Consider the following 27,485-nt stretch of genomic DNA (forward strand, 5'->3'; position numbering starts at 1 on the left):
AGGGAGTACGTCCCAATCATCAGTCAAGTCAAAAAGACCATCAAACCTATGCCTGTATTCTGAAACAGTTGAAATTTCCCCATTTGATGTAGAGCCTTGTGAATTAGGTGGAAATAGAAATTTATTTGTAAGTACCTTTTGTGAGAATCGATAGTCTTTAGTCAGAAAATAATGATGAGCAATTCGATAGAGTGATTTGTAATGCTGAGAACGTTGTTTTAAAATATCTAAAATCGCTTCAAGACACATTTGTACTATTCTGGTTAATAGTTGCTCACTATCACTTTCGAGGATTCCATCATGGACCAGAGTAGCCAAATCAGTCACCGTTTCGTTGACATCTCGCATAATTCTATCATCTGTTTCATCTCTTAGATTAAACCAAGAACCGAAATAGCTTTTTTTAGCACGAGTTAGAAACAACATAATCTGTGATAATATTTTTGTTGGCGGAGTTTTGTGCTTATTAATATACTTGAGGACACAAGCGTGAATACGATAGTGAATTTCGTTGCCAAAATTATCACAAATTTCATAGTCATGACCGATTCCACGATTTGCTGCACTTGAGAACATATGAATCTTAGATAATTCATAATATCGAAGTGTTTGTAAGATGTTACTTCTTTCAGCAATTTTTCCTAAGAAATAATAATTCATCCAAATTTCATCAGCATTAGCAAATTTGTTAGCTGATTCGAAGCAAACTCGAGCTTGATCTAAGAATTTCTTTCGCCGTTGATTCATTGCTTCTTTTCTCGAATTTTCCAACACTGGTCCAAATTTTATGACTCGAGAAATATAACTCGCGATTTATAAGCACACTTTCCATTTTCGAACCATACCCTTGAATTATTATCTTTGAGCCGAATCGCTTCATTGAAACAACGAAATACTTTTTCTTCTAAAAGCAACTTTTCTTCAGTAAATGAGCAGAAATCTCGACAACTCTGTTTTGAAAGAAATTAGAGATTAATTAAAGATTAGAAATTTAACAAAATAAACACAAGATTAAATACTTACAGTCGAAGAATATTTTGTTATTGTGAGAGCACAGCCAGCCCATGAATCAAATCGACTTCGATTTAAAGTTAAATCAAGAATATAAAATTTGCTGGCTTTTCTATGAATTAGATGAATAATATTATTAGAAATCATTTTAAATTTGCGAGCTATTAAAATGAATTAACTTACTGAAAGTGGCCGTGTTTTAAGTAATAATCAGCTAAATAATAGTAAAGATCTCGAGTAACATGATTTTTCGGAATAATTGCTGTAAGCTCAATTGATTTTCCATGATCGATAAATTCTTTGACAGAACTGGAAAATCTTTCAGGATTTAAATTTTCAGGGACCAAGGGAAGTAAATTGCGTAGAAGCTCTACAGTATTTAAATCGATTGATTTATCTGTTTCACTATCAAACTTTGGTAAAGTTTCAGGGATGAAGTAATTGTAAATAGGACGAATGTCCTTCCAACGTAGAGAAACTCCTGATTCATGATTAGCTGATAGAAAGCTACATTCTAATTGTTTGTAATAGCAGCCAAGGCAGCTGAGAATTAGCCCCTCTTTGATTCTGCTACATTGAAAAATCAGATAATCAAGTGCGAGAGATAAAAACTCTCCATTGTAATCACAACAAGCATCTCTATGACCTAAATAATCGTGAACTGAACCAATCAAACCAGTGATTTTTCCATCGTCTAATTTACCATCTCGCATTTCATTTATGAATGTTTGTAGAATACAAGTCCAGGCCATTGCATTGTAGTCTTTAGTCCCTAATTTGAGCAAATTAATGGCCAACTCACGATCAATTGATAGTTTATCACCATTCTTTAAACAAGCTCGTAACAGTTTTAACAATCGATCAGTTAATTGTTTACTTTTAGCAATAATTTCGATTCCACGTTTCCATTGTTTTGATGACTGAATAGAGCGACAAAGGTACACTTCTTCTTGTTTAGAGAGCTCAGATTTGGATGCTAATAGTTCAACAATTTCCTCGTGTCGATGTTGGTCCAATAACGTATCCAAATTATTTTCGTTCATCTCGTTGATCATTGATTTAAGAATAGACGAACTAAAAAATGTTTGATTTGCTGTTTGAACCCATTTAAGGTCAGATTTTTCGAAAACTTCATTTGCCATTAGAAGATAATCAACTTTAGATTCTTTGATTCCTCGAAGAATCATGAGACGAATGAAAAATTTATCATAATCGCTTGGATTCAATAAATCTCGTATATATGGAATTGATTCAGTCAAAAATATTGCTTCAGATTGATTAAAGTTCACCTCATTGGCAGTTAAGATCAATTTTGTCGCTAATACTCCAATACCACTGGTACAAAGCGTTGAAGGTTTGGACAATGGATAACTTTTTCGATGAATTCCATACAGATCCATGAAATTAGAAGGTAATTTGATTAAAGCTGCTTGGTCTGCTATTTCGTAGAGAAGATCGCTAATAAGCAGATCGATTTGTTTTCCTTTTGAGACGAATGGTATTTGTTTCGAGCGATAACGGGTTAAAATTAAATGTTCCACTTGAGTTTCGTGCTGAGTATGTATCATTAACTCGTCGTCTTTCTGGACTATTTCACGAGTTAAAACACTTTCGGGGAACATGAAGAAAATCTTTTTGTACATATTGTCGACCGTTGCATCGGTTGTCTTCTTATTTCGAATTGGTCTCCGTTTGACAGATAACTCAGGACTTGATCCTCTTGATCCTATGGTCTTTCGCTTATTATTTTGATTTAGGGCTTTCTTGTGAGAACTACGGATAGACCGAGGAGCATTGCCATTTGGAACAGGATTGGTAGAGATAGTGATCGATATTAACGAATTAGGATCGACTTTATGTTCTGTCATTTTGTTTTTAACGTCTATCAAGGCTGAAATGACAGATTTTAAAGAGTTATATCTGGTGTCATTGAGATCAAAACTTAAAGATTTTCGAAAATTTTCTCGTTTTTCTTCACTTTCCTTTCGTCGCTCATGGAGTCGTTTTAAATTCTCCAGAACTTCTAAAAGTTTTCTCTTTCTTTCTAAGCCTTGCTGCGGATTCCAATTTTTTAGATAATTAAGACGGACAGGCAATTCTGATTCTAAAGATGGCGAAAGTTTCAACATCTCTGAGACTAATACACGAGCTTTAAAGTAATTGCCATCCTTCATTAATCCTTTGATTGCGAATTGTAGACAATTATTGTGATCATTGAGTACGAAATAAAGACCCATTAAAGTGTCGAGAACAAACCAATTTGTTGGATCGATTCGATGAGCTTCTTCGAAACATATTCGAGCAAACGTCAGATCTACTGACTGATTAAGAGCTCGTTTACCAGTTTCAATTAATAGAGTAACATCACCACCAGCAATGGAAGAACAGTCGAGAAAATAATCCAAATCGTTTCTTGTAAGTTGTTTCTGGTTTGTGAGGTTGACAAACTTTTGTTGGATACAGTTGATAAGATTGCCTGACTTACAGGGGCAGGATGGAGAGTTACAGTCATTTTTATGGCGAAGATGATCTTTGATAAAGTCGTGAGCCAATTTAAGTATATTATCTGGAAAGAATGGACTATGATTAGACTTCCAATTCCGTGGACCAGGAACCAACTCATGAAAATCAGTCTCTTCGATCCAGCTAAAACCCGATTTTGTTAATTCAGGAATATTATACGATTGAATGATCTCTCCAACCCACAGCCGTAATTTCGAGTCCGCAAGTTTATAGTTGAGCTTATCCGACTTGATTAAATTGGTTATTCCAAGTTTATCACTGCGATTCAATAAATTCAAAAATTGTTTAACTTTGTCAACTGAATTTCGCAAAGAGTCTAATTGATCTTTGTTAATGTTCACATAAGATTCCAATTCCTTTTGCAAGTGGTTGATTTGCTTATCGAACTTGTCCTTTTCTTTTTCAATCTCATTCGTATACTCTTTTAGTTTTATGTTCAATAGATCCAATTGCTTTTGTACATCAGCAAGATAAATTTTAATATTTTCGGTTACTCTGATGTTGTTGGTATCGGTGTTGTTGTTGTTGTCTAATTCAATTGGTACGATGTTAGAAGAATTGTTATTCTTTGCACATTTTGCACAAAACAATTCACTGGTTTCATTGTCGAAAAATTGAGCGATACATTTGCTACATTTGGAACATGGTTGATCATCAGTCTCCGAACTGAGAATCACAGCACAACATCGTTTTGATGGTAAAATTGTTCTATGAAAACTAAGTAAATGAGGCTCACAAAAATCTTTTTCATCACAAAAACAATGGAAAATGGCTTGATTGTTACAAACGGAATCATCTCTACATCTTTTCCTTTCAATGGCTTTGAGATAATCAGTTTCGACAAGTTTAGATTTACACATGACACACAAATCATTTTCTTGTTTACACTTTCCACAAAATGTTTTTAAACATCTGTGAACATAAAAAACATCACTTTGATCATGACCACAGTCCAACTTGTTGATCAATTGATCAATGTTGATAATCACATCCATTTTTAATAAGTAAACATTGTCATTAAACAATTCACCTCGTTAACAATTCTTATGACCAAATTTCCACAACCTAAAAGGAAAACACTGGAAACAAATTTAAAGGCTTATTGATAATTGCAATTTGATTCAGTTTTTTGATTCACAATAATGTTACAAAATAATTAAAGACTCAAAGGGGAAACTAAAGCGTAACTTAAGATTCATTAAATTATAAGAACACATTATCTTATTTAATGCCGAAACGAAGTTAAAGTTAAGAAAACGCGGCTGTTAAACGAGTTGAAGTAATAACAGATTTTTATTCTTAATTTTAAAAAATAGAAAAAAGAGAAAAACAAAAAAGGCGCAAGATTCGAATAAAATTGCCAGAAATTTTATTCTTAATTTTAATTTAATTGGGATTTGTTATCTGGTTCTTAGAGCTTTTCATTTACCAAAAAATTCAAATTTTTGCTGATCCATGTAAAGGTGAACTTTTATCAATAAATGATTGTATCGAGTGGAATAATGGAAATTTCAAAAGTTCGTTGAGTTTCTTTCGAGAAAACCAAAGATCTTTAGTCACAAAAAATAGCAGAAAAATATTTTCGTTGTAATAAGAATAGTTATTCAAATTGAACAAATTTAGTTTTGTTAAGAATTAGAAAAGATTCTTGCAAATTCGAGAAATATTGTTGAAAGAACCTCTCATCATGGAAATCGATTGCTAAAATTCATCAATTGCTACACATTGAACAAGTTTTTCGAGAAATTGTTCAGCTTGTTGTTTATAAATAGGATATTCCATCAATTTGTTACAAATTCTCTTTATATCCTCTTTAATTTGATCTAAATTGTTTCGATTTCCTTTTGCTTTTTCAATTCGACTTTCGTAAACGTTAAAACAATGTTCCACTGCTTGTTTTCCAAGATTAATCCGATCAGCATCAAGAAGAAATGTTTTGCTACCCAATTCGGATGAAGCATAAAACGTTGCAATTTTGAACAATTTTTCAGCATCACCCAAATTATAATTCGTCCGAATTTCGTCAGCCCTGGAAAATTTGCTAGTTGATTCGAAGCAAACTTGTGCTTTGTCTAAGAACCGCTTGTGCTGTTGGTTCATTGCTTCTTTTTGTGAATTCTCCAAGACTGGTCCAGATTTCATGATTCGAGAAATATAGCTCGAGATGTTATGAGCGCACTTTCCATACTTATACCATACCCTGGATTTATTATCTTTAATCCGAATCGCTTCATTGAAACATCGAAATACTTTTTCTCCCAAAAGCAACATTTCTTCAGTAGATGAGTAGAAAACTTGACAATTCTGTTAGAGAATAGAGATTAGAGATTAGAACTTTAACAAAATAAACTCGAGTTTTATACTTGCAGGTGAAGAATATTGTTCAATCTCATCTGCTAGTGAAAGAGCACAACCAACCCATGAATCGAATCGATCAAGATTTAGAGTTAAATCAAGAATATAGAATTTTATCGCCTTCCTATAATTTAGCAAAAAAGAATAAGAAATGTTATTAAATCAATTTAATAAATGAAGCAGAATTAGAGTAATGGATTATCATTATACTTACTTAAAGTCTTTGTGTTTTAGGTAATAATCAGCTAAATAATAATAAATATTTTGAGTAACTCGATGTTTTGGAATATTTGATGAAGCTTCAATTGGTTTTCCATTATCAATATATTCAGAAATAAATTGAGAATATCTTTCAGGATTTAAATTGTCAGGAATCATCGAAAGTAAAGATCGAAACAGCTCCTCTGTCTTTGAATCAATTGGATCAGAACTTTCGTCAAAACTTGGCAACTTTTTAGGAGTAAAGTGATCATAAATAAAATGAATGTTGTCCCAATGTAGATTAACCCCCGTTCCTTTATGAGCAGTCAGAAAGTTACATCGTAATTGTTTGTAAAAACAACCAAGACAGTTGAGAATTAACTTTTCTCTTTTGATATTTACTTGATAGATCAAGAAATCAAGTGATAGAGATAAAAACTCTCCATTGAAATCCCAACACCATCCTTTATTCCCTAGATAATTATGAACTGAAATAATCAAATCGACAACTTTTTCTTCGTCCATGTTATCAAGTCGCATCTCGTTTATGAATGTTTGTAGAATACAAGTCCAGGCCATTGCATTGTAATCTTCTGTTCCCAACTTCAACAATTTGATAGCCAATTCTTGATCAATAGATGTTCCATCACCATTCTTCAGACAAGATTTTAAAAGATTTAGCAATGTGTCGGGTAGTTTTTTACTTTGGGCAATTATTTCGATCCCTCGTTTCCATTGTTGTGACGATTGAATAGCTTGACAGAGACACTCTTCTTCTTGTCTAGAGAGCTCAGATTTAGATGCTAATAGTTCAACAATTTCTTCGTGTCGATGTTGGTCCAATAACATGTCCAAATTATTTTCGTTCATCTCGTTGATCATCGATCTAAGACTAGAAAAGCTATAGACAGTCTGATTTGCCCCTTGCACTAATTTAAGGTTAGACTTTTTGAAAACTTCATTTGCCATTAGAAGATAATCAACTTTAGATTCTTTGATTCCTCGAAGAATCATGAGACGAATGAAAAATTTATCATAATCTGTGGGATTCAATAAATCTCGTAGATATGGAATTGATTCAGTCAAAAATATTGCTTCAGGTTGATTAAATTTCATCTCATTGGCAGTTAAGATTAAGTTTGTCTCATCTGGTGTTATGTTATTGGTTGAAAGTAGCGGATACCATTTCCGATGAATTTCATAAAGCTCCATGAATTTGGGAGGCAATTTGATTAAAGCTGCTTGGTCCGCTATTTCGTAGAGCAGATCACTTATTAGTTGGTTAAACTCTCTGCCTTTTGAGACGAATGGCTTTTGTCGGAACATGTAACGTGTCAAAATCAGATTCTCTACCTGAGCTTTGTTCTGTGTTTGAATCTCTGAGTCACTTTCTTGGTGTATCTTACGAGTTAAAACACTCTCAGGGAACATCGAGAATACTTTTTTATACATATTAATACATGAATGGTTGACTTTTTTACGCTTAGCCGAAGATAATCTTAGTTTATTAGATAAACCATAGCTTCGTCCTTTCTTTTTACGCTTAGTATTATGATTCGACATTTCTATGTGCGTACAATCAATACTCGGAGGAGTAATTGGTTGAGCGATAGAACTGTTATGGATTTCTAACCTTATTACTTCATTTAAATCAACTCTGTGTTTTGTCATTTCATTATGAACAGTTATTAAAACTGAAATTAGGGATTTTAACGACGAGAGTGTTTCTGCATTGAGAGATAAATTCAAAAATTTCCGAGCATCATCTTGATTTGCTCCACATACGCTTCGTAAATTATAGAGTTCTCTTAAACTCACGAGCTCGTCCAAAATTTCTACCTTTCTATGACCTTCACAAGGATTCCAAATGTCTATGAACTGTAGGTCAGAAGGTAATTTTGATCGTAAAGGCGGCAAACGTTTCAACACCTCTGAGACTAATACACGACCTTTAAAGTAATTGCCATCCATCATTAATCCTTTGATTGCGAGTTGTAGACAATTATCGTGATCATTAAGCACGAAATGAAGACCCATTAATGTGTCGAGAACAAACCAATTGTTTGGATCGATTCGATGTGCCTCTTCAAAACATATTCGAGCAAACGTCAAATCTACTGCTTGATTAAGTGCTCGTTTACCAGTTTCAGTTAATAGAGTAACATCACCACCAGCAATGGAAGAACAGTCGAGAAAATAATCCAAATCGTTTTTGTAAGTTGTTTCTGTTTGTGAGGTTGACAAACTTTGTTGGATACAGTTGATAAGATTGCTCGACTTACAGGGCAGGATGGAGTTACAGTATTTTATGGCGAAGATGATCTTTGATAAAGTCGTGAGTCAATTTAAGTATATTATCTGGAAAGAATGGACTATGATTAGACTTCCAATTCCGTGGACCAGGAACCAACTCATGAAGAACAGTCTCTTCGATCCAGTTAAAACCCGATTTTGTTAATTCAGGAATATTATACGATTGGACGATCTCTTCAACCCACAGCCGTAATTTCGAGTCCGCAAGTTTATAGTTGAGTTTATCCGATTTGATTAGATTAATTATTCCAAGTTTATCATTGCGATTCAATAGATCTAAAAATTGTTTAACTTTGTCCACTGAAGCTCGCAAAGAGTCTATTTGATCTTTGTTAATGTTCACATAAGATTCCAATTCTTTTTGCAAGTGGTTGATTTCGTTATTGAACTTTGTCTTTTCTTTTTCAATCTCATTGGTATACTCTTCAAGTTTTGTGCTCAATAAATTCAATTGATTACCAATAATATCCCGATGAATATGAAAATTTTTGTCAATATCGATGTTAACGGTGGTATGATTGTTGTTGTCACGGTCAATGGGAACAATATTTGCTGACTTATTCTTACTACATGTCTCACAGAATAGTTCATTAGTTGTCTTGTCCACAAATTGAGCGATAAAATTGTCACATTTGGAACATGAAGGTTCATCCGTGCTCGAGTTGAGAATAACAGCACAACATCTTTTAGATGCTAAAATTTTTCGATGAAATTTGAGTAAATGAGCCTCACAAAAATCTTTTTTACTACACAAACAATGGAAAATGGCTTGATTGTTACAAACGGAATCATCTCCACATCTTTTCTTGTCAATGGCTTTGAGGTAATCAGCTTCGATGAGATCGGTTTTACATAAGACACATGGTCGGTTTTCTTGTTTACAATGATGACAAAATGTCTTTAAACATTTGTGAACATAAAAAACGTCGCTTTGATAGTGACCACAGTCCAACTTGTTGATCAATTGATTGCTTATTCCCTGTAAATAAAGAGATGCAAATGGTGATAAGTATATGATGATGTAAAATATCTTCTAATAGATAGAGTGAATTATTTAATAAAACAAAGGATAATAAAAATAGATAACAAAATCAATACTTACTTTTATCATAATTCAATGGGAATATGATCATTTTAACCATGTAAAAGTCACTGTCACCACTAAATTATTATCAATCAATTAGATAATATGAGCTAAACATGAGACTGTCCCAACGATTTTGCATAAATGTTGACAATCAATTTTTAATGAAACAAACATTTATAGTTAACAATCAACCTCGTTAACTATTCAAACGAGAAAAGTTTCAATTTCCAAAAGGAAAATAATGGAAACACTTTTACTAATTGATTCACTTTCTTAGTGGAATAAGATTCTTTTTAATTGTTTCAAATGAATATTCCAATCCACTAACAAAAGGCCTAAATGGTTAACAATTGCTATAATTAAGATAAATTTAGTTAAATTAATATTTAAAAGTTTGTAGGTTAAGGCAACAGGTTAAAGTTGACTAAATTATTTTCTAAAATTTGTAAACATTCAAAAGAAAACAAAAACAAAAAAGGCGCGATTCGAATGTTAATTAATCTAATTAAAGAATTTTCGTTCTTAATCTCAATTCAATTGGATGATATGTTTATCTAATTCCAACAACTTATAATGAACCAGCTGATTTGAATTTTTGTTCTCTTCTAATGAAATAAATTAATTGTCGTTTATTATCAATTACATTTGTATTAATCAAGAAATTAAAAATTCTAATTTACATTAAACTTTTGTGAGAATGGAAATAATAAATTGAATAAGATTATTATATTTCTTTATTATTTAGGATATTATATATTATTTTGTTTCGAAAATTTTTTTTGTTCTCATAAAAAAAAGTAAATTGGAAAATCTTTGATCGTTAAAATCAATCAATTAAAAAAGATTCACTCAAATGATGATAATTAATCAATTGTTATACACTCGACAAAGCCGCCTTATTATTTGTGAAATTTAGTTTCGTTAAAGATTCTGGCAAATTTGAGAAATATTGTTAAAAAAAATCTTTCATCATGGAAATCGATCACTTCAACTAATCAATTGTTACACATTCGACATGTTTTTCGAGAAATTGTTCAGCCTGTTTTTTATAGATAGGATATTCCATCAATTTGTTACAAATTCTTCTTACATCAACTTTTATTTGATCTAAACTGTTTCGATTTCCTTTTGCTTTTGCAATTCGACTTTCGTAAATGTTAAAACAATGTTGCATTGATTGTTTTCCAAGATTTTCCCGATCGGTTTCACGAAGAAATCCTTTGCTACCCAATTCTGATGAAGCCAAAATCGTTGCCATTTTGAACAATTGTTCAGCATCTCTCAAATTATAAGCCATCCGAATTTCATCAGCCTTAGAAAATTTGCTAGTTGATTCGAAGCAAACTTGTGCTTGGTCTAAGAATCGCTTATGCTGTTGGTTCATTTCTACTTTTTGTGAATTCTCCAAAACTGTTCCAAGTTTCATGATTCGAGAAATATAACTCGCGATGTTATAAGCACACTTTCCATATTTATACCATACCTTGGATCTATTATCTTTGAGCCGAATCGCTTCATTGAAACACCGAAATACTTTTTCTCCTAAGAGCAGCATTTCTTCAGTAGATGAGTAGAAAACTTGACAATTCTGTAGTTGTAATTAAATAGAAATTTGAGATTAGAACTTGATAGAAAAAAATAAACTCTAATATTAAAGTTTAATACTTACAGGCGAAGAATATTGTTCAATCTCATCTGCTAGTGAAAGAGCACAACCAACCCATGAATCGAATCGATTGCGATTCAAAGTTAAATCAAGAATATAAAATTTCATCGCTTTCCTACGATTTAGAAAGAAAGAATTAGAAATCATATTAAATAAATAAATTTAAAAAAAAATTAATGGAAAACATTCTACTTACTCGAAGTCTTGGTGTTTTAGGTAATAATCAGCTAAATAATAATAAATATTTTGAGTAACTCGATGTTTCGGAATATTTGATGAAGCTTCAATTGGTTTTCCATTATCAATATATTCAGAAATAAATTGAGAATATCTTTCAGGATTTAAATTGTCAGGAATCAGCGAAAGTAAAGATCGAAACAGCTCCTCAGTCTTTGAATCAATCGGATCAGATCTTTCGTCAAAACTTGGTAACGTTTTAGGAGTAAAGTGATCATAAATAAAATGAATATTGTCCCAATGTAGATTAACCCCCGTTCCTTTATGAGCAGTCAGGAAGCTACATTTTAGCTTTTGTAAAACAGCCAAGACAACTAAGGGTTAATTTCTCTCTTTGATATTTGCTTGATTGGTCAAGAAATCAAGTGATAGAGATAGAAACTCTCCATTGGAATTACAACAAACTCCTTTATTCCCCAGATAAACGTGAACTGAATCAATCAAATTGACAACTTTTCTTCGTCCGTGTTAACAAGTCGCATCTCGTTTATGCGAGAATAAGTGATTTGCCCTTTGGCAATGTGTTTCGCATCTCGTTTATGAATGTTTGTAGTAAACAAGTCCAGGCCATTGCATTGTAATCTTCGGTGCCTAATTCTAAAAGCTTAATAGCAAACTCTCGATCAATTGATAGATTATCCCCATTCTTCAAACACATTCGTAATAGATTTAGCATTTGATGAGTGTATTGATTGCGTCGAGAAAGTATTTCGACACCTCGTTTCCAGTGTTGTGATGATTCAATAGCTTGACAAAAATACTTTTCTTCTTGTTTAGAAAGTTCCGGTTCAGATGCTAAAAGTTCAAAGATTTCTTCATTTCGATGTTGATCCAATAATGTGTCCAATTTATTTTCATTCATTTTGTTTATCATTGATTTAAGAATAGATGAACTGTAAACTGTTTGATTTGTTGTTTGAACCAATTTAAGGTTAGATTTTTCGAAAACTTCATTTGCCATCAGAAGATAATCAACTTTAGATTCTTTGATTCCTCGAAGAATCATGAGACGAATGAAAAATTTATCATAATCTATGGGATTCAATAAATCTCGCAGAAATGGAATTGATTCAGTCAAAAATATTGCTTCAGGTTGATTAAATTTCATCTCATTGGCAGTCAAGATTAAGTTTATCTCTTCTGGTGTTATGTTCTTGGTTGAAATAGTTGAAAGTAGCGGATACCATTTTCGATGGATTCCATACAGATCCATGAAATTGGAAGGTAATTTGATTAAAGCTGCTTGATCTGCTATTTCGTAGAGAAGATCACTTATTAGTTGGTTAAACTCTCTGCCTTTTGAGACGAATGGCTTTTGTCGGAACATGTAACGTGTCAAAATCAGATTCTCCAGTTGAGCTTTGTTTCGTGTTTTTATCTCTAAATGGCCTTCTTGCAGTATTTCACGAGTTAAAACACTTTCAGGGAACATCGAGAATACTTTTTCATACATATTGTCGACTATTATACTTCTAACGCAAGTTGGTCTTCGTTTTAGAAATAAACCAGAGCCTGGTCCTCGTTTTTTACGCTTATTACTATCATTTGACATTTCGACGCCAGAAAGACTCATACTCAGTGGAGGAATTGGTTGAGCGATAGAATTGTTAAGGATTTCTAACCTTATTACTTCATTTAAATCAACTCTGTGTTTTGTCATTTCATTATGAACAGTTATTAAAACTGAAATTAGGGATTTTAACGACGAAAGTGTTTCCGGATTGAGAGATAAATTCAAAAATTTCGAAGCATCATCTTGATTTGCTCCACATACGCTTCGTAAATTATAGAGTTCTCTTAAACTCACGAGCTCGTCCAAAACTTTTGTCTTTCTATCATGACCATTACAAGGATTCCAGTTGTGTAAATATTCTAACTCAACAGGCAATTTTGATCGTAAGGACGGTGAAAGTCTCAATATCTCTGAGACTAATACACGAGCTTTGAAGTTATCCCCGTCTTTAATTAAACCTTTGATTGCGAGTTGTAGACAATTATCGTGATCATTAAGCACGAAATAAAGACCCATTAAAGTGTCGAGAACAAACCAATTGTTTGGATCGATTCGATGTGCCTCTTCAAAACATATTCGAGCAAACGTCAAATCTACTGACTGATTAAAAGCTCGTTTACCAGTTTCAACTAATAGAGTAACATCACCACCAGCAATGGAAGAACAGTCGAGAAAATAATCCAAATCGTTTTTTGTAAGTTGTTTTTGATTCGTGAGGTTGACAAACTTTTGTTGGATACAGTTGATAAGATTGCTCGACTTACAGGGGCAGGATGGAGAGTTACATTCATTTTTATGACGAAGATGATCTTTTATAAAGTCGTGAGTCAATTTAAGTAAATTATCTGGAAAGAATGGACTATGATTAGACCTCCAATTCCGTGGACCAGGAACCAACTCATAAAAATCAGTCTCTTCGATCCAGTTAAAACCCGATTTTGTTAATTCAGGAATATTATACGATTGAACGATCTCTTCAACCCACAGCCGTAATTTCGAGTCCACAAGTTTATAGTTGAGTTTATCCGATTTGATTAGATTAATTATTCCAAGTTTATCACTGCGATTCAATAGATCTAAAAATTGTTTAACTTTGTCAACTGAAGCTCGCAAAGAGTCTAATTGATCTTTGTTAATGTTCACATAAGATTCCAATTCTTTTTGCAAGTGGTTGATTTGCTTATCGAACTGGTCCTTTTCTTTTTCAATCTCATTGGTATACTCTTCAAGCTTTGTGCTCAATAAATTCAATTGATTACCAATAATATCCCGATGAATATGAAAATTTTTGTCAATATCGATGTTAACGGTGTTATTATTGTTGTTATTGTCACGTTCAATGGGCACAATACTAGCTGACTTGTTCTTACTACATGTCTCACAGAATAGTTCATTAGTTGTCTTGTCCACAAATTCAGCGATAAAATTGTCACATTTGGAACATGAAGGTTCATCCGTGCTCGAATTGAGAATAACAGCACAACATCTTTTAGATGCTAAAATTTTTCGATGAAATTTGAGTAAATGAGCCTCACAAAAATCTTTTTTACTACACAAACAATGGAAAATGGCTTGATTGTTACAAACGGAATCATCTCCACATCTTTTCTTGTCAATGGCTTTGAGGTAATCAGCTTCGATGAGATCGGTTTTACATAAGACACATGGTCGGTTTTCTTGTTTACAATGATGACAAAATGTCTTTAAACATTTGTGAACATAAAAAACTTCACTTTGATCGTGACCACAATCCAACTTGTTGATCAATTGATTGCTTAATCCCTGTAAATGAAGAGATAATACAGATGTTAAAGGTGATAAGTATTAATAAATGGCGATGTAAAATATCTTCTTGACTAATTCATAGAAAAACAGATCAAATTCAAGCTGAATTCAGGTTAGTTTGGTGATAGTATGATGAATAGACTTAAGAAATATTTAAAGGATAATAAAAATAGATGAAGAATACTTACTTTTATCATAATTTAATGTGAAGATCAACATATTAAACAAGTTAAAATCATTGTCACCACTTAACTTCGATCAATTAACTAGAAAATATCAACTCAACATGAGACTATACCAACGATTTTGCATAAATGGCTACAATCACATTTATCTTTAATGAAAACAAACATTTAAAGTTAACAATTAACCTCGTTAACTATTCAAACGAGAAAACTTTCAGTTTCCAAGAGGAAAATAATGGAAACACTTTTAATAATTGATTCACTTTCTTAGTGAACTAGGATTCTTCCTAATTGTTTCAAATAAATATTCCAATCCCCTGACAAAAGGTTTAAATGGTTAACAATTGTAATAGTTAAGATAAATAAAATTAAATTAAGATCTAAAAGGAAGTTTGGAGATTAAGGCAACAGGTTAAAGTTGACTAAACTATTTTCTAAAATTTGTAAACATTCAAAAAGAAAAGGAACAAAAACCAAAAGGCGCGCGATTCGAATTTTAACCAGAATTTCTTCTTGATGCCAATTTATTTGGATGATATGCTTATCTAATTCTTAGAACTTGTCGTGTACCAGCTGATTTGAATTTTTGTTCTCTTCTAATGAAATAAATTAATTGTCGTTTATTATCAATTACATTTGTATTTATCAAGAAATTAAAAATTCTAATTTACATTAAACTTTTGTGAGAATGGAAATAATAAATTGAATTAGAATATGATATTTCTTTACTATTTAGGATATTATATACTATTTTGTTTCAACAATTTTTTTGTTCTCATAAAAAAATTAAGTTAGAAAAGTTTTGATCTTTGAAATCAATCTATTGAAAAAGATTTACTCAAATTATGACAATTGATTAATTGTTATACACTCGAACGTTAATCAATAATTGATCGCGTGGAATCACGAAAATTTCAAAAGTTCGGTGAGTTTCTTACGAGAAAACCTAAGATATTAAGTCATAAAATAATAGCATTAAAATGTTTTTCGTTGTAATAAGAATAATTATTCAAATTGAACAAATTTAGTTTCGTTAAGAAAAGATTCTGAAAAATTTGAGAAATATTGTTGAAAGAACCTTTCATGGAAATCGATCACTACAACTAATCAATTGTTACACATTCAACATGTTTTTCGAAAAATTTTTCAGCCTGTTTTTTATAGATAGGATATTCCATCAATTTGTTACAAATTCTCTTTACATCCTCTTTAATTTTATCTAAACTGTTTCGATTTCCTTTTGCTTTTGAAATTCGACTTTCGTAAATGTTAAAACAATGTTCCATTGATTGTTTTCCAAGATTTTCCCGATCGGTTTCACGAAGAAATTCTTTGCTACTCAATTCTGATGAGGAAGCTACATTTCAATTGATTGTAGAAACAACCAAGACAGCTGTTGATTAGTCTCTCTTTCTTTCTGTTACATTGATTAATCAGATAATCTAATGATAGAGATAAAAACTCGCCATTTGGTCGACAACATGCTCCTTTATTCCCTAGATAATCGTGAACTGAACCAATCAAACCGGTGATTTTTCCTTCGTCAGTTTTACCAACAGGCATTTCGTTTATGAATGTTTGTAGAATACAAGTCCAGGCTATTGCATTGTAATCTTCGGTTCCTAACTTTAATAATTTGATGGCCAATTCTCGATCAATTGATAGTTTTTCTCCATTCTTCAAACACATTGGTAATAGATTTAGCAATGTGTCGGTCATTTCATTTATAAATGTTTGTAGAATACAAGTCCAGGCCATTACATTGTAATCTTCAGTCCCTAATTTGAGCAAATAAATGGCCAATTCTCGATCAATTGATAGTTTATCTCCATTCTTTAAACAAGCTCGTAACAGTTTAGAAATCGATTAGTTAATTGTTTACTTTTAGCAATAATTTCGATTCCACTTTTCCATTGTTTTGATGACTGAATGGCTGTACAAAGGTACACTTCTTATTTTTAGAGAGCTCAGATTTATATGCTAAAAGTTCAACAATTTCTTCGTGTCGATGTTGATCCAATAACGTGTCCAAATTATTTTCATTCATCTTGTTTATCATTGATTTAAGAATGGATGAACTGTTTGATTTTTTGTTTGAACCAATTCAAGGTTTGACTTTTCGAAAACTTCATTCGCCATTAGAAGATAATCAACTTTAGATTCTGCGATTCCTCGAAGAGTAAAAAGACGAATGAAAAATATATCATAATCGTTGGGATTCAATAAATCTCGTAGATATGGAACTGATTCAGTCAAAAATAATACTTCAAAGTGATTGAAGTTCACTTCATTGGCAGTCAAGATCAATTTAGTCGCTAATATTCCAATACGACTGGTACAAAGCGCTGAAGGTTTGGAAAATAGATACCTTTAACGTCTATCAAGTCTGAAATGACAGATTTTAAAGAAGCATAGCTGGTGTCATTGAGATCGAAACTTAAAGATTTGCGAACATTTTCTTGTTTCTCTTCACTTTCGTTTCGTCGCTCATTGAGTTGTTCTAAACTCTCCAGTACTTCTAAAAGTTTCCTGTTTCTTTCTAAGCCTTGCTCAGGATTCCAATTTTTTAGATATTTAAGACGGACAGGCAATTTGGATTCTAAAGATGGCAAACGTTGCAACACCTCAGATATAAGTACACGAGCTTTAAAGCAATTTCTATCCTTCATTAATCCTTTGATAGCGAGTAATAGACATTTATTGTGATCATTGAGTACGAAATAAGGACCCATTAAAGTGTCGAGAACAAACCAATTGGTTGGATCGATTCGATGAGCTTCTTCAAAACATATTCGAGCAAACGTCAAATCGACTGACTGATTAAGAGCTCGTTTACCAGTTTCAATTAATAAAGTAATATCACCACCAAATCATTTCTTGTAAGTTGCCAAACTTTTGTTGGATACAGTTGATAAGATTGTTTGACTTACAGGGGCAGAATTGTGAGTTACAGTCATTTTTATGGCGAAGATGATCTTTGATAAAGTCGTGAGTCAATTTAAGTAAATTATCTGGAAAGAATGGACTATGATTAGACTTCCAATTCCGTGGACCAGGAACCAACTCATGAAGAACAGTCTCTTCGATCCAGTTAAAACCCGATTTCGCTAATTCAGGAATATTATACGATTCAATAGATCTAAAAATTGTTTAACTTTGTCAACTGAATTTCGCAAAGTCTAATGGATCTTCGTTGATGTTCACATAAGATCCCAATCCGTCTGCAAGTAACCAATCTCTTCATTGAACTTTGTCTTTTCTTTTTCAATCTCATTCGTATACTCTTCTAGGTTTGTGTTCAATAGATTCAATTGCTTTTGTACATCAATAAGATAAATTTTAATATTTTCGGTGACACTGATGTTGTTTGTATCGCTGTTGTTGTTGTCTAGTTCAATTGGTACGATATTAGAAGAGTTGTTATTATTCGCGCATTTTGCACAAAATAATTCATTAGTGTCATTATCGAAAAATTGAGCGATACACTTGCTACATTTGGAGCATGGTTGATCATCAGTCTCCGAACTGAGAATCACAACGCAACATCTTTTCGATGGTAAAAGCGTTCGATAAAAACTAAGTAAATGAGCCTCACAAAAATCTTTTTCATCACAAAAACAATGAAAAATGGTTTGCTTGTCATAAACGGAATCATCTTCACATCTTTTCTTGTCGATAGTTTTGAGATAATCAGTTTTTACGAGTTCATATTTACACAATATGAACAGGAATGATATATTGAGCGCTCTAAATGGGCTGTATGGTGTGACTTTGATCGTGACCACAATCCAATTGATTATCATATCCAGTTGATTACTCATTCCCTGTAGATCAAACAAAAACTCGAACATTCAAGTAAAAGGTTAGTAAATAATAGTCAAGAATGCTATACTCTCTTCTTCCGTAATCAAGAGAGAAATGATCAAAAGAGTCATAAGCATAAATATTGAAAGCTAATTATCACGATTACATGAGCTTTGAAAATTACTATCGAAATATTGTTTGGAAATTATTTAAAGTAACTGTTGAGAGGTTTAAATTGGCACCACTACTTATCAATTGATCATTTGATGTAAATTTTTCTGTTGAAAAATCAATTGACCTTCACGATGAATGTTTTTCTTTAGTTACTTTTTATCTTTTTTCTTACCTTAATTTGTTTTTATGTTTTATGTTATCTGTTTTTTTCCCAATAAAAAAACACTTGAAAAATTTAGCTTAAGTTTATATAAAATTAATTCATTAATTAACTAATGATAACTAATAAGTAATAGCAATCAACTGAACCTGTTCGTTTTTCAAAAGACCAGTAAATTCTGTAATTTATTTCGTTGAAAAATCAATAGACTATCACGATGAATGTTTTTGAATTACTTTTCATCTTTTTTTCTAATTTTGATTAGTTTTTTAATTACATTTCTCCTTTACCCTTTTCCCATGTAATTTTATTTCTTTCTTTCTATTCTCTCTTTTTGCAATTCAATTTTCCTCTGTGTATGTTAAGTGATAATCGGCGAAGTAATAGTAAATCTCTTGAGTAACATGATGTCTGGTAATATTTGACTAAGCCTCAATTAGTTTTACATTATCTAAATATTTATTGAGCAGATTAAAAAATCTTTCAGGATTATAAATTCAGGATTTGTCGAAATCTGGTAAATTTTTAGGAGTAAAGTGATAATATATCAAATAAATAGTCTCCAAATGTAGATTAACCACTATTCCTTTATGAGTGGTCATTAAGCTACATTTAAACTTGTTATGGAAACATCCAAGCCTACTAAGGATTAATTTCACTATGGTGTTATAAACTTGATTGGTCGAGAAATCGAGTGATAAAGCTGAAAACTTCACCAATCTTTGTTATTCTCTAGATAAACGTGAATCAATCAAGCTCGCAGCCTTATTTTCGTCAGTGTTACCAAGTCTCAGGTCGTTCATAAATGTTTTTAGAATACAAGGCCAGGCCATTGCATTGTAATCTTCATTTTGTATGCTAAAAGCTTAGAAAATTTTCTATCAATTGATAGTTTATCTTCATTCTTCAAACACATTAGTATTAGATTTAGCATCTGATGAGTTTATTGATTGCGTTGTGAAAGTATTTCGATCCCTCGTTTCTATTGTTTTGATGATTGAATAGCTTGAGAAAAATACTTTTCATCTTGTTTAGAAAGTTGAGATTCCGATGCTAAAAGTTCAAAGGTTTCTTCATTTCGATGTTGATCCAATAATGTGTCCAATTTATTTTCATTCATTTTGTTTATCATTGATTTAAGGAAAATGAGGTGTAAACATGAAATTGGAAGCAGGTGGATTTTTTCCTTTTGAGACTAATGGTATTTGTTTCGAGCAATAACTGGTTAGAATAAAATGTTCCACTTGAGCTTCGTTTTGTGTTTGTTCCTGTAACTCCTCTTTTTGAACTAATTCACGAGTTAAAATACTTTCAGGGAAGAAAGTATTGTGAATATCTTTTTGTACATTTTGTCGACTGTTTCATCGGTTGTCTTTTTATCACGAACTGATCTTCGTTTCATAGATAACTCAGGACTTGACCCGCGTGTCTTTCGCTTATTATTTTGATTTAGGGCTTCCTGGTGAGAACTGCGGATAGATCGAGAAGCATTGCCATTTGGGACAGGATTGAAAGAGATAGTGATTGATATTAACAAGTTTCGATCGACTTTATGTTCTGTCATTTTGTTTTTAACGTCTAGCAAGGCTGAAATGACAGATTTTAAAGAATTATAGCTGGTGTCATTGAGATCGAAACTTAAAGATCTCTGAACAACTTCTTGTTTTGCTTCACTTTCCTTTTGTCGCTCATGGAGTTGTTTTAAATTCTCCAGAACTTCTAAAAGTTTACTTTTTCTTTCTAAGCCTTGCTGCGGATTCCAATTTTTTAGATAATTAAGACGGACAGGCAATTTGGATTCTAAAGATGGCGAAAGTTTCAACATCTCTGAGACTAATACACGAGCTTTAAAGTAATTGCCATCCTTCATTAATCCTTTGATTGCGAGTTGTAGACAATTATTGTGATCATTGAATAAGAAATAAAGACCCATTAAAGTGTCGAGAACAAACCAATTGTTTGGATCGATTCGATGAGCTGCTTCGAAACATATTCGAGCAAACTGCAAATCTACTGACTGATTAAGTACTCGTTTACCAGTTTCAATTTATAGAGTAACATCACCACCAGCAATGGAAGAACAGTCGAGAAAATAATCCAAATCATTTCTTGTAAGTTGTTTTTGATTCGTGAGGTTGACAAACTTTTGTTGGATACAGTTGATAAGATTGCTTGACTTACAGGGGCAGGATGGAGAGTTACATTCATTTTTATGGCGAAGATGATATTTGATAAAGTCGTGAGTCAATTTAAGTATATTATCTGGAAAGAATGGACTATGATTAGACTTCCAATTCCGTGGGCCAGGAACCAACTCATGAAAATCAGTCTCTTCGATCCAGCTAAAACCGATTTTGTTAATTCAGGAATATTAGACGATTGGACGATCTCTTCAACCCACAGCCGTAATTTCGAGTCCGCAAGTTTATAGTTGAGTTTATCCGATTTGATTAGATTAATTATTCCAAGTTTATCACTGCGATTCAATAGATCCAAAAATTGTTTAACTTTGTCAGCTGCTTTATTTATTCGCTTATTCGCTGTAAATAAAGAGATAATACAAATGTTAAAGGTGGTAAGTAAATGCTGATGTACAATATCTCTTTGACTAATCCATAGAAAATCAAATTAAATTCAAGCTGAGTTCAGTTCAGTACGGTCATAGTATGATGAATAGACTCAAGAAATATTTAATGGATAATAAAAATAGATGAAGAATCAATATTTACTTTTATCATAATTTAATGGGAAGATGAGCATATTAACCACGTTAAAGTCATTGAAGCCGCTAAATTATTATCACGTAATCAATTAACTTGGCGATTTGTTGATTACGCATTCCTTGTAGATAAAAATCAAATATTCAAGTTAAAGGTTTTCGATAATATTCAAAAAGCAGTATTCTCTTCTTTCATGATCAAGAAAGAAATGATCAGTGGTTCTAAAATTAACTTTATGAACATTTATGAACATAAAAAACGTCTCTTTGATCATGACCTTAGTCTAACTTGTTGATCAATTGATTACTCATTCTCGTTACATAAAAAATGTAAAAATCTCTGGCTATAAAAAATGCAATTGGAATCATCTCCACATATTTTCCTGTCTATGACTTTGAGGTAATCAGCTTCGATGAGATCAGATTTACATAAGGCACATGGTCGGTTTTCTTGTTTACAACGATGACAAAATGTCTTTAAACATTTGTGAACATAAAAAACTTCACTTTGATCGTGATCACAGTCCAACTTGGTGATTGGTTGATTACTCATTCCTACTTATTACTTTCATCAAAAATATTCCCTGACTATAAAAAATCAAATATTCAAGATAAATGTTAGTCAATAAGAATTAAGAATCAAAACTCACTTCTTTTATGAGCAATAGGAAAATGATCAGAGGTTCTAAAGGTAACTTCAAGAACGTTCAGCATCATTAATTAGCATTTTCTATGTGATGAAACTTCAAATCTCTCCCCCCAAATCGTTTCCTTTGTCTCTTTCTTTTTCTCTAAAACAACAAAAACATCGATTTTTTTCAAAATTATTACGTCAGCATCGATCATCGTATATCTAAATAATCGCTCATCTCTAGGGTGAGTTCACAAGAAATTTTCTTTGCTATTACAGTTTAATTGTGGATTAAATTGTCCAACTGATTTGAGTAAACGATCTCTTTCTGCTAGCAAGCTAATTGCTAATGAATTTGATGACTGCACATTCAAATATCAATTAACTTTATATTGTATTTTAATATTTTAGGCAACAGGTTAAATTTGACTAAATTATTTTCGTGAATTTGTAAACATTCAAAAAGAAAAGGAACAAAAACCAAAAGGCGCGCGACTCGAATGTTAATTAACCAGAATTTTCCTTCTTAATCCCAATTCATTTGGATGATATGTTTATCTATTCTTACTTTTTATTTGTACACATTCTCTGTATATCGGCTTTAATTGGCACCAAAGTGTCATGGTTTCTTTTCGCTGTTTAAATGTTAAATCAACTTCTCAAAAACATTTTCCAAGATTGGCCTGATCTATGTCACGAAGATATACACTTTTGATTAACAAGAAATTTTCTCTCAATAACAGTTTAATTGTCCAACTGATTTGAGTAAACGTTTTTCTTTCTCTTACAAGCTAATTTCTGATAAGTTTAATGACTCACACATTCGATAATATCAATTACAGTTAATTGTATTTTAATACAAAAAATAAACATAAAAAGAAATTTCATTGTCCACTTCCGATCGCAAAGAATCTATTTTGACCAATAAAAATATTAAAGTAACATTTTAATTCATTTCTCATACGACCAATCTCTTTATTGAATTAGGCCATATTTCGTTTTCTATCTCAATCGTATACTCATTTAGTTTTGTGTTCAATAGATTCAATCGCTTTTGTACATCAGCACGATAAATTTCAAGATTTTCGATAATATTTTCGACGAGTTCAATGTTCCACAAGAAACTTAAACGATTTTCTTGCCTGCACTCATCACAAAAAGTCTTCAAACATTTGTGAAAGAATAAGAGAAGGGGATAAAGAGATTCAAAGGTTGAATTGAGTGAAAGGTCGGCCAATGGATAAAAATGGAATGACCAAGGAAATATTCAAGAATTCGTTAAAGATTCTGGCTAATTTGAGAAATATTGTTAAAAAAAATCTTTCATCATGGAAATGGATTAATAAAATTAATCAATTGTTACACATTCGACATGTTCTTCGAGAAATTGTTGAGCCTGTTGTTTATAAATAGGATATTCCATCAATTTGTTACAAATTCTCCTTACATCCTCTTTAATTTGATCTAAATTGTTACGATTTCCTTTTGCTTTTGCAATTCGACTTTCGTAAACGTTGAAACAATTTTCCATTGCTTGTTTTCCAAGATAGATACGATCGGTTTCACGAAGAAATCCTTTGCTACTCAATTCTGATGAAACCAAAAGCGTTGTGATTTCAAACAATTGTTCAGCATCTCCCAAATTCTTGTTTACATTAATCAATAACTGACTTGATCGAAGCATATGAGTGACGTAACTTCCTGGTCTCTCTAATATGTCATCTGGTGTCGTTTGAATAGGGAATAGACGCGAAGATACAGTCAAGTCAAAAAGACCTTCAAACGTACATTCTGAAGCAGTTGAACTTTCCTCATCTGATGAAAAGCCTTGTGAAGAAGTTGGAAATTGAAATGATTTTGTAAGTACCTTTTGTGAGAATCGATAGTCTTTAGTCAGAAAATAATGATGAGCAATTCGATAGAGTGATTTGTAATGCCGATGATAATCTTCTAAAATGTAAAGAATCTCTTCAAGACACATTTGTACTATTCTGGTGAATAGTTTCTCACTGTCACTTTCGAGGATTCCATCATGGACCAGAGTAACCAAATCAGTCACCGTTTCGTTGGCATCTTCCATAATTTCATCATCTGTTTCATCTCTTGGATTAAACTTAGCAACGTAATAGCTTTTTTCAGCACGAATTAGAAACAACATGATCTGTGATAATATTTTTGCTGGCGGAGTTTTGTGCCTATAAATATACTTGAGGACACAAGCGTGAATACGATAGTGAAATTCGGCGCAAAACACATATCATTGACATTACTACTGTTACTTAGTATTGCTGGACTTGAGAGCATATGAAGCTTAGATAATTCATAATATCGAAGTGTTTGTAAGATGTTACTTCTTTCAGCGATTTTTCCTAAGAAATAATAATTCATCCAAATTTCATCAGCATCACCAAATTTGTTAGCTGATTCAAGCAAACTCGAGCTTGATCTAAAATTGCTTTCGCCGTTGATTCATTGCTTTTCTCGAATTTTCCAAAACTGGTCCAAATTTTATGACTCGAGAAATATAACTCGCGATGTTATAAGCACACTTTCCATATTTAATCATTAATTTAGATTCACCTTCTTTAAGTCGAAGTGCTTCATTGTAACATCGACTTGCTTTCTCTCCCAAAAGCAACACTTCATCAATAGCTGAGTAGAAAACTTGACAACTCTGTTTCAAAAGAAATTAGAGATTGGTTAAAGATCAGAATTTTAGCAAAATAAACATAAGATTAAATACTCACTGGCAAAGAATAGCAATGGTAGATTAGATTTTTCATTGCGAGAGTACAACCAGCCCATGAATCAAATCGATTGCAATTTAAAGTTAGATCAAGAATATAAAATTTGATGGCTTCTCTGCGAATTAGATGAATAATATTAAGAAACGTTTAAATTTGCTAGCTATTAAATGAATTAACTTACCGAACCTCTTTGTTTTTCAAGTAATAATCAGCTAAATAATAGTAAAGATCTTGAGTAACATGATTTTTTGGAATAATTGTAGGCTCAATTGATTTTCCATGATCGATATATTCTTTGATAGAATTGGAAAATCTTTCAGGATTTAAATTGTCAGGGACCAAGGAAGCAAATTGCGTAACATTTCCTCAATATTTGAGCCAATCGATTTACTTGTTTCACTATCAAAAGTTGGTAAAGTTTTAGGAATGAAGTGATTGTAAATAGTACGAATGTCCTTCCAACGTAGAGTAACTCTCGCTTCATGATGAGATATAAGCTACATTTCAATTGATTGTAGAAACAACCAAGACAGCTGTTGATTAGTCTCTTTCTTTTGTTACATTGATTCAATCGAAGCGATCACGATTCAAGTTGGTAAAATTAGCTTCTGCAAATCAAATCGAAGAAAATTGATATATATCATATTGGACTTAATGATAATCGATAAACTTACTTGAACTTTTGAAATAATAATCAGCTAATAGTAAATATCTTGAGTAACATGATGTCTAATATGATGAAGTCAATTGGACATTATCAAATATTCATTGAACAAATAAAATTTTCAGGATTTAAATTGTCAGAATAATTGTAGTAAACGTTTGAACAACTCTACAGCTTGAGAACTTGTTGATTCAAACTCTGCTTTTGAATGTAGTAATTGTAAATTATCACAACATCGTTTAAACTTAAACTAACGCTCCATGATGAGATCAGAAATTTCTAATTGTTTGTAGAAACAACCAAAACACTGGATTAGTCTCTATTGATTAATCAGATAATCAATGCGAGATAAAACTCTCCATTGTTATCACCACAAGCACCTCCATGACCTAAATAATCGTGAACTGAACCAATCAAACCGGTGATTTTCCTTCGTCAGTTTTACCAACTCGCATTTCATTTATAAATGTTTGTAGAATACAAGTCCAGGCCATTGCATTGTAGTCTTTAGTCCCTAATTTGAGCAAATTAATGGCCAACTCTCGATCAATTGATAGTTTATTTCCATTCTTTAAACAAGCTCGTAACAGTTTTAACAATCGATCAGTTAATTGTTTACTTTTAGCAATTATCTCGATCCCTCGTTTCCATTGTTTTGCAGACTGAATAGCCTGACAAAGGTACACTTCTTCTTGTCTAGAGAGCTCAGATTTAGATGCTAATAGTTCAACAATTTCTTCGTGTCGATGTTGATCCAATAATGTGTCCAATTTATTTTCATTCATCTTGTTTATCATTGATTTAAGAATAGATGAACTGTAAACTGTTTGATTTGTTGTTTGAACCAATTTAAGGTTAGATTTTTCGAAAACTTCATTTGCCATTAGAAGATAATCAACTTTAGATTCTTTGATTCCTCGAAGAATCAAAAGACGAATGAAAAATTTATCATAATCGTTGGGATTCAATAAATCTCGTAGATATGGAACTGATTCAGTCAAAAATATTGCTTCAGGTTGATTAAACTTCACTTCATTGGCAGTTAAGATTAAGTTTGTCTCTTCTGGTGTTATGTTCTTGATTGAAATAGTTGAAAGCAGCGGATAACATTTTCGATGGATTCCATACAGATCCATGAAATTGGAAGGTAATTTGATTAAATCTGCTTGGTCTGCTATTTCGTAGAGAAGATCAGAGATAAGCAGGTGGATTTGTTTTCCTTTTGAGACGAATGGTATTTGTTTCGAGCGATAACGGGTTAGAATAAAATGTTCCACTTGAGCTTCGTTCTGTGTTTGTTCCTGAAACTCTTCTTCTTGGACTATTTCACGAGTTAAAATACTTTTGGGAAACATGAAGAAAATCTTTTTGTACATGTTGTCGACTGTTGCATCGGTTGTCTTTTTATCACGAACTGATCTCCTTTTGACAGATAACTCAGGACTTGACCCGCGTGTCTTTCGCTTATTATTTTGATTTAGGGCTTCCTGGTGAGAACAATCAATAGATCGAGACGCATTGCCATTTAGGACAGGATTGGAAGAGATAGTGATTGATATTAACTCATTTGAATCGACTTTATGTTCTGTCATTTTGTTTTTAACGTCTATCAAGGCTGAAATGACAGATTTTAAAGAGTTATAGCTTATGTCATTGAGATCGAAACTTAAAGATCTCTGAACAACTTCTTGTTTTGCTTCACTTTCCTTT

The 27,485-nt window shown here is 32.2% G+C and overlaps 3 protein-coding genes and 1 long non-coding RNA gene across 4 annotated transcripts; all 4 read right to left on the reverse strand.

Annotated features, from left to right (window-relative positions):
* Nucleotides 1–773: 773 nt before the first annotated feature.
* Nucleotides 774–4,796, reverse strand: LOC128391770 (uncharacterized). Its single transcript, XM_053351716.1, has 3 exons — nt 1,195–4,796; nt 1,024–1,123; nt 774–950 (listed from the first exon to the last, which is right to left on the reverse strand). Exons 1-3 carry the CDS (start codon nt 4,527–4,529, stop codon nt 786–788), a joined length of 3,600 nt encoding a protein of 1,199 aa, XP_053207691.1. The 5' UTR covers nt 4,530–4,796; the 3' UTR covers nt 774–785.
* Nucleotides 4,797–4,881: 85 nt separating this feature from the next.
* LOC128391981 (uncharacterized) lies at nt 4,882–9,895 on the reverse strand. The gene is made up of 5 exons (XM_053351949.1): nt 9,506–9,895; nt 8,391–9,382; nt 6,104–8,335; nt 5,898–6,013; nt 4,882–5,838 (listed from the first exon to the last, which is right to left on the reverse strand). The coding sequence occupies exons 1-5, from the start codon at nt 9,512–9,514 to the stop codon at nt 5,810–5,812; spliced, it is 3,378 nt and encodes a 1,125-aa protein (XP_053207924.1). The 5' UTR covers nt 9,515–9,895; the 3' UTR covers nt 4,882–5,809.
* A 311-nt stretch (nt 9,896–10,206) lies between these two features.
* Nucleotides 10,207–15,483, reverse strand: LOC128391982 (uncharacterized). The gene is made up of 5 exons (XM_053351950.1): nt 14,880–15,483; nt 11,887–14,688; nt 11,353–11,684; nt 11,160–11,271; nt 10,207–11,078 (listed from the first exon to the last, which is right to left on the reverse strand). Exons 1-5 carry the CDS (start codon nt 14,886–14,888, stop codon nt 10,482–10,484), a joined length of 3,852 nt encoding a protein of 1,283 aa, XP_053207925.1. The 5' UTR covers nt 14,889–15,483; the 3' UTR covers nt 10,207–10,481.
* Nucleotides 15,484–24,872: 9,389 nt separating this feature from the next.
* LOC128391816 (uncharacterized) lies at nt 24,873–25,387 on the reverse strand. Its single transcript, XR_008325869.1, has 3 exons — nt 25,293–25,387; nt 25,112–25,226; nt 24,873–25,038 (listed from the first exon to the last, which is right to left on the reverse strand). It is a non-coding gene; the product is annotated as an uncharacterized LOC128391816 (long non-coding RNA).
* Nucleotides 25,388–27,485: the final 2,098 nt, after the last annotated feature.

Source organism: Panonychus citri, unplaced genomic scaffold (genome assembly GCF_014898815.1).
Source record: "Panonychus citri isolate SS breed McGregor unplaced genomic scaffold, ASM1489881v1 Contig00135, whole genome shotgun sequence".
NCBI classification, from domain to species: Eukaryota; Metazoa; Arthropoda; class Arachnida; order Trombidiformes; family Tetranychidae; genus Panonychus; species Panonychus citri.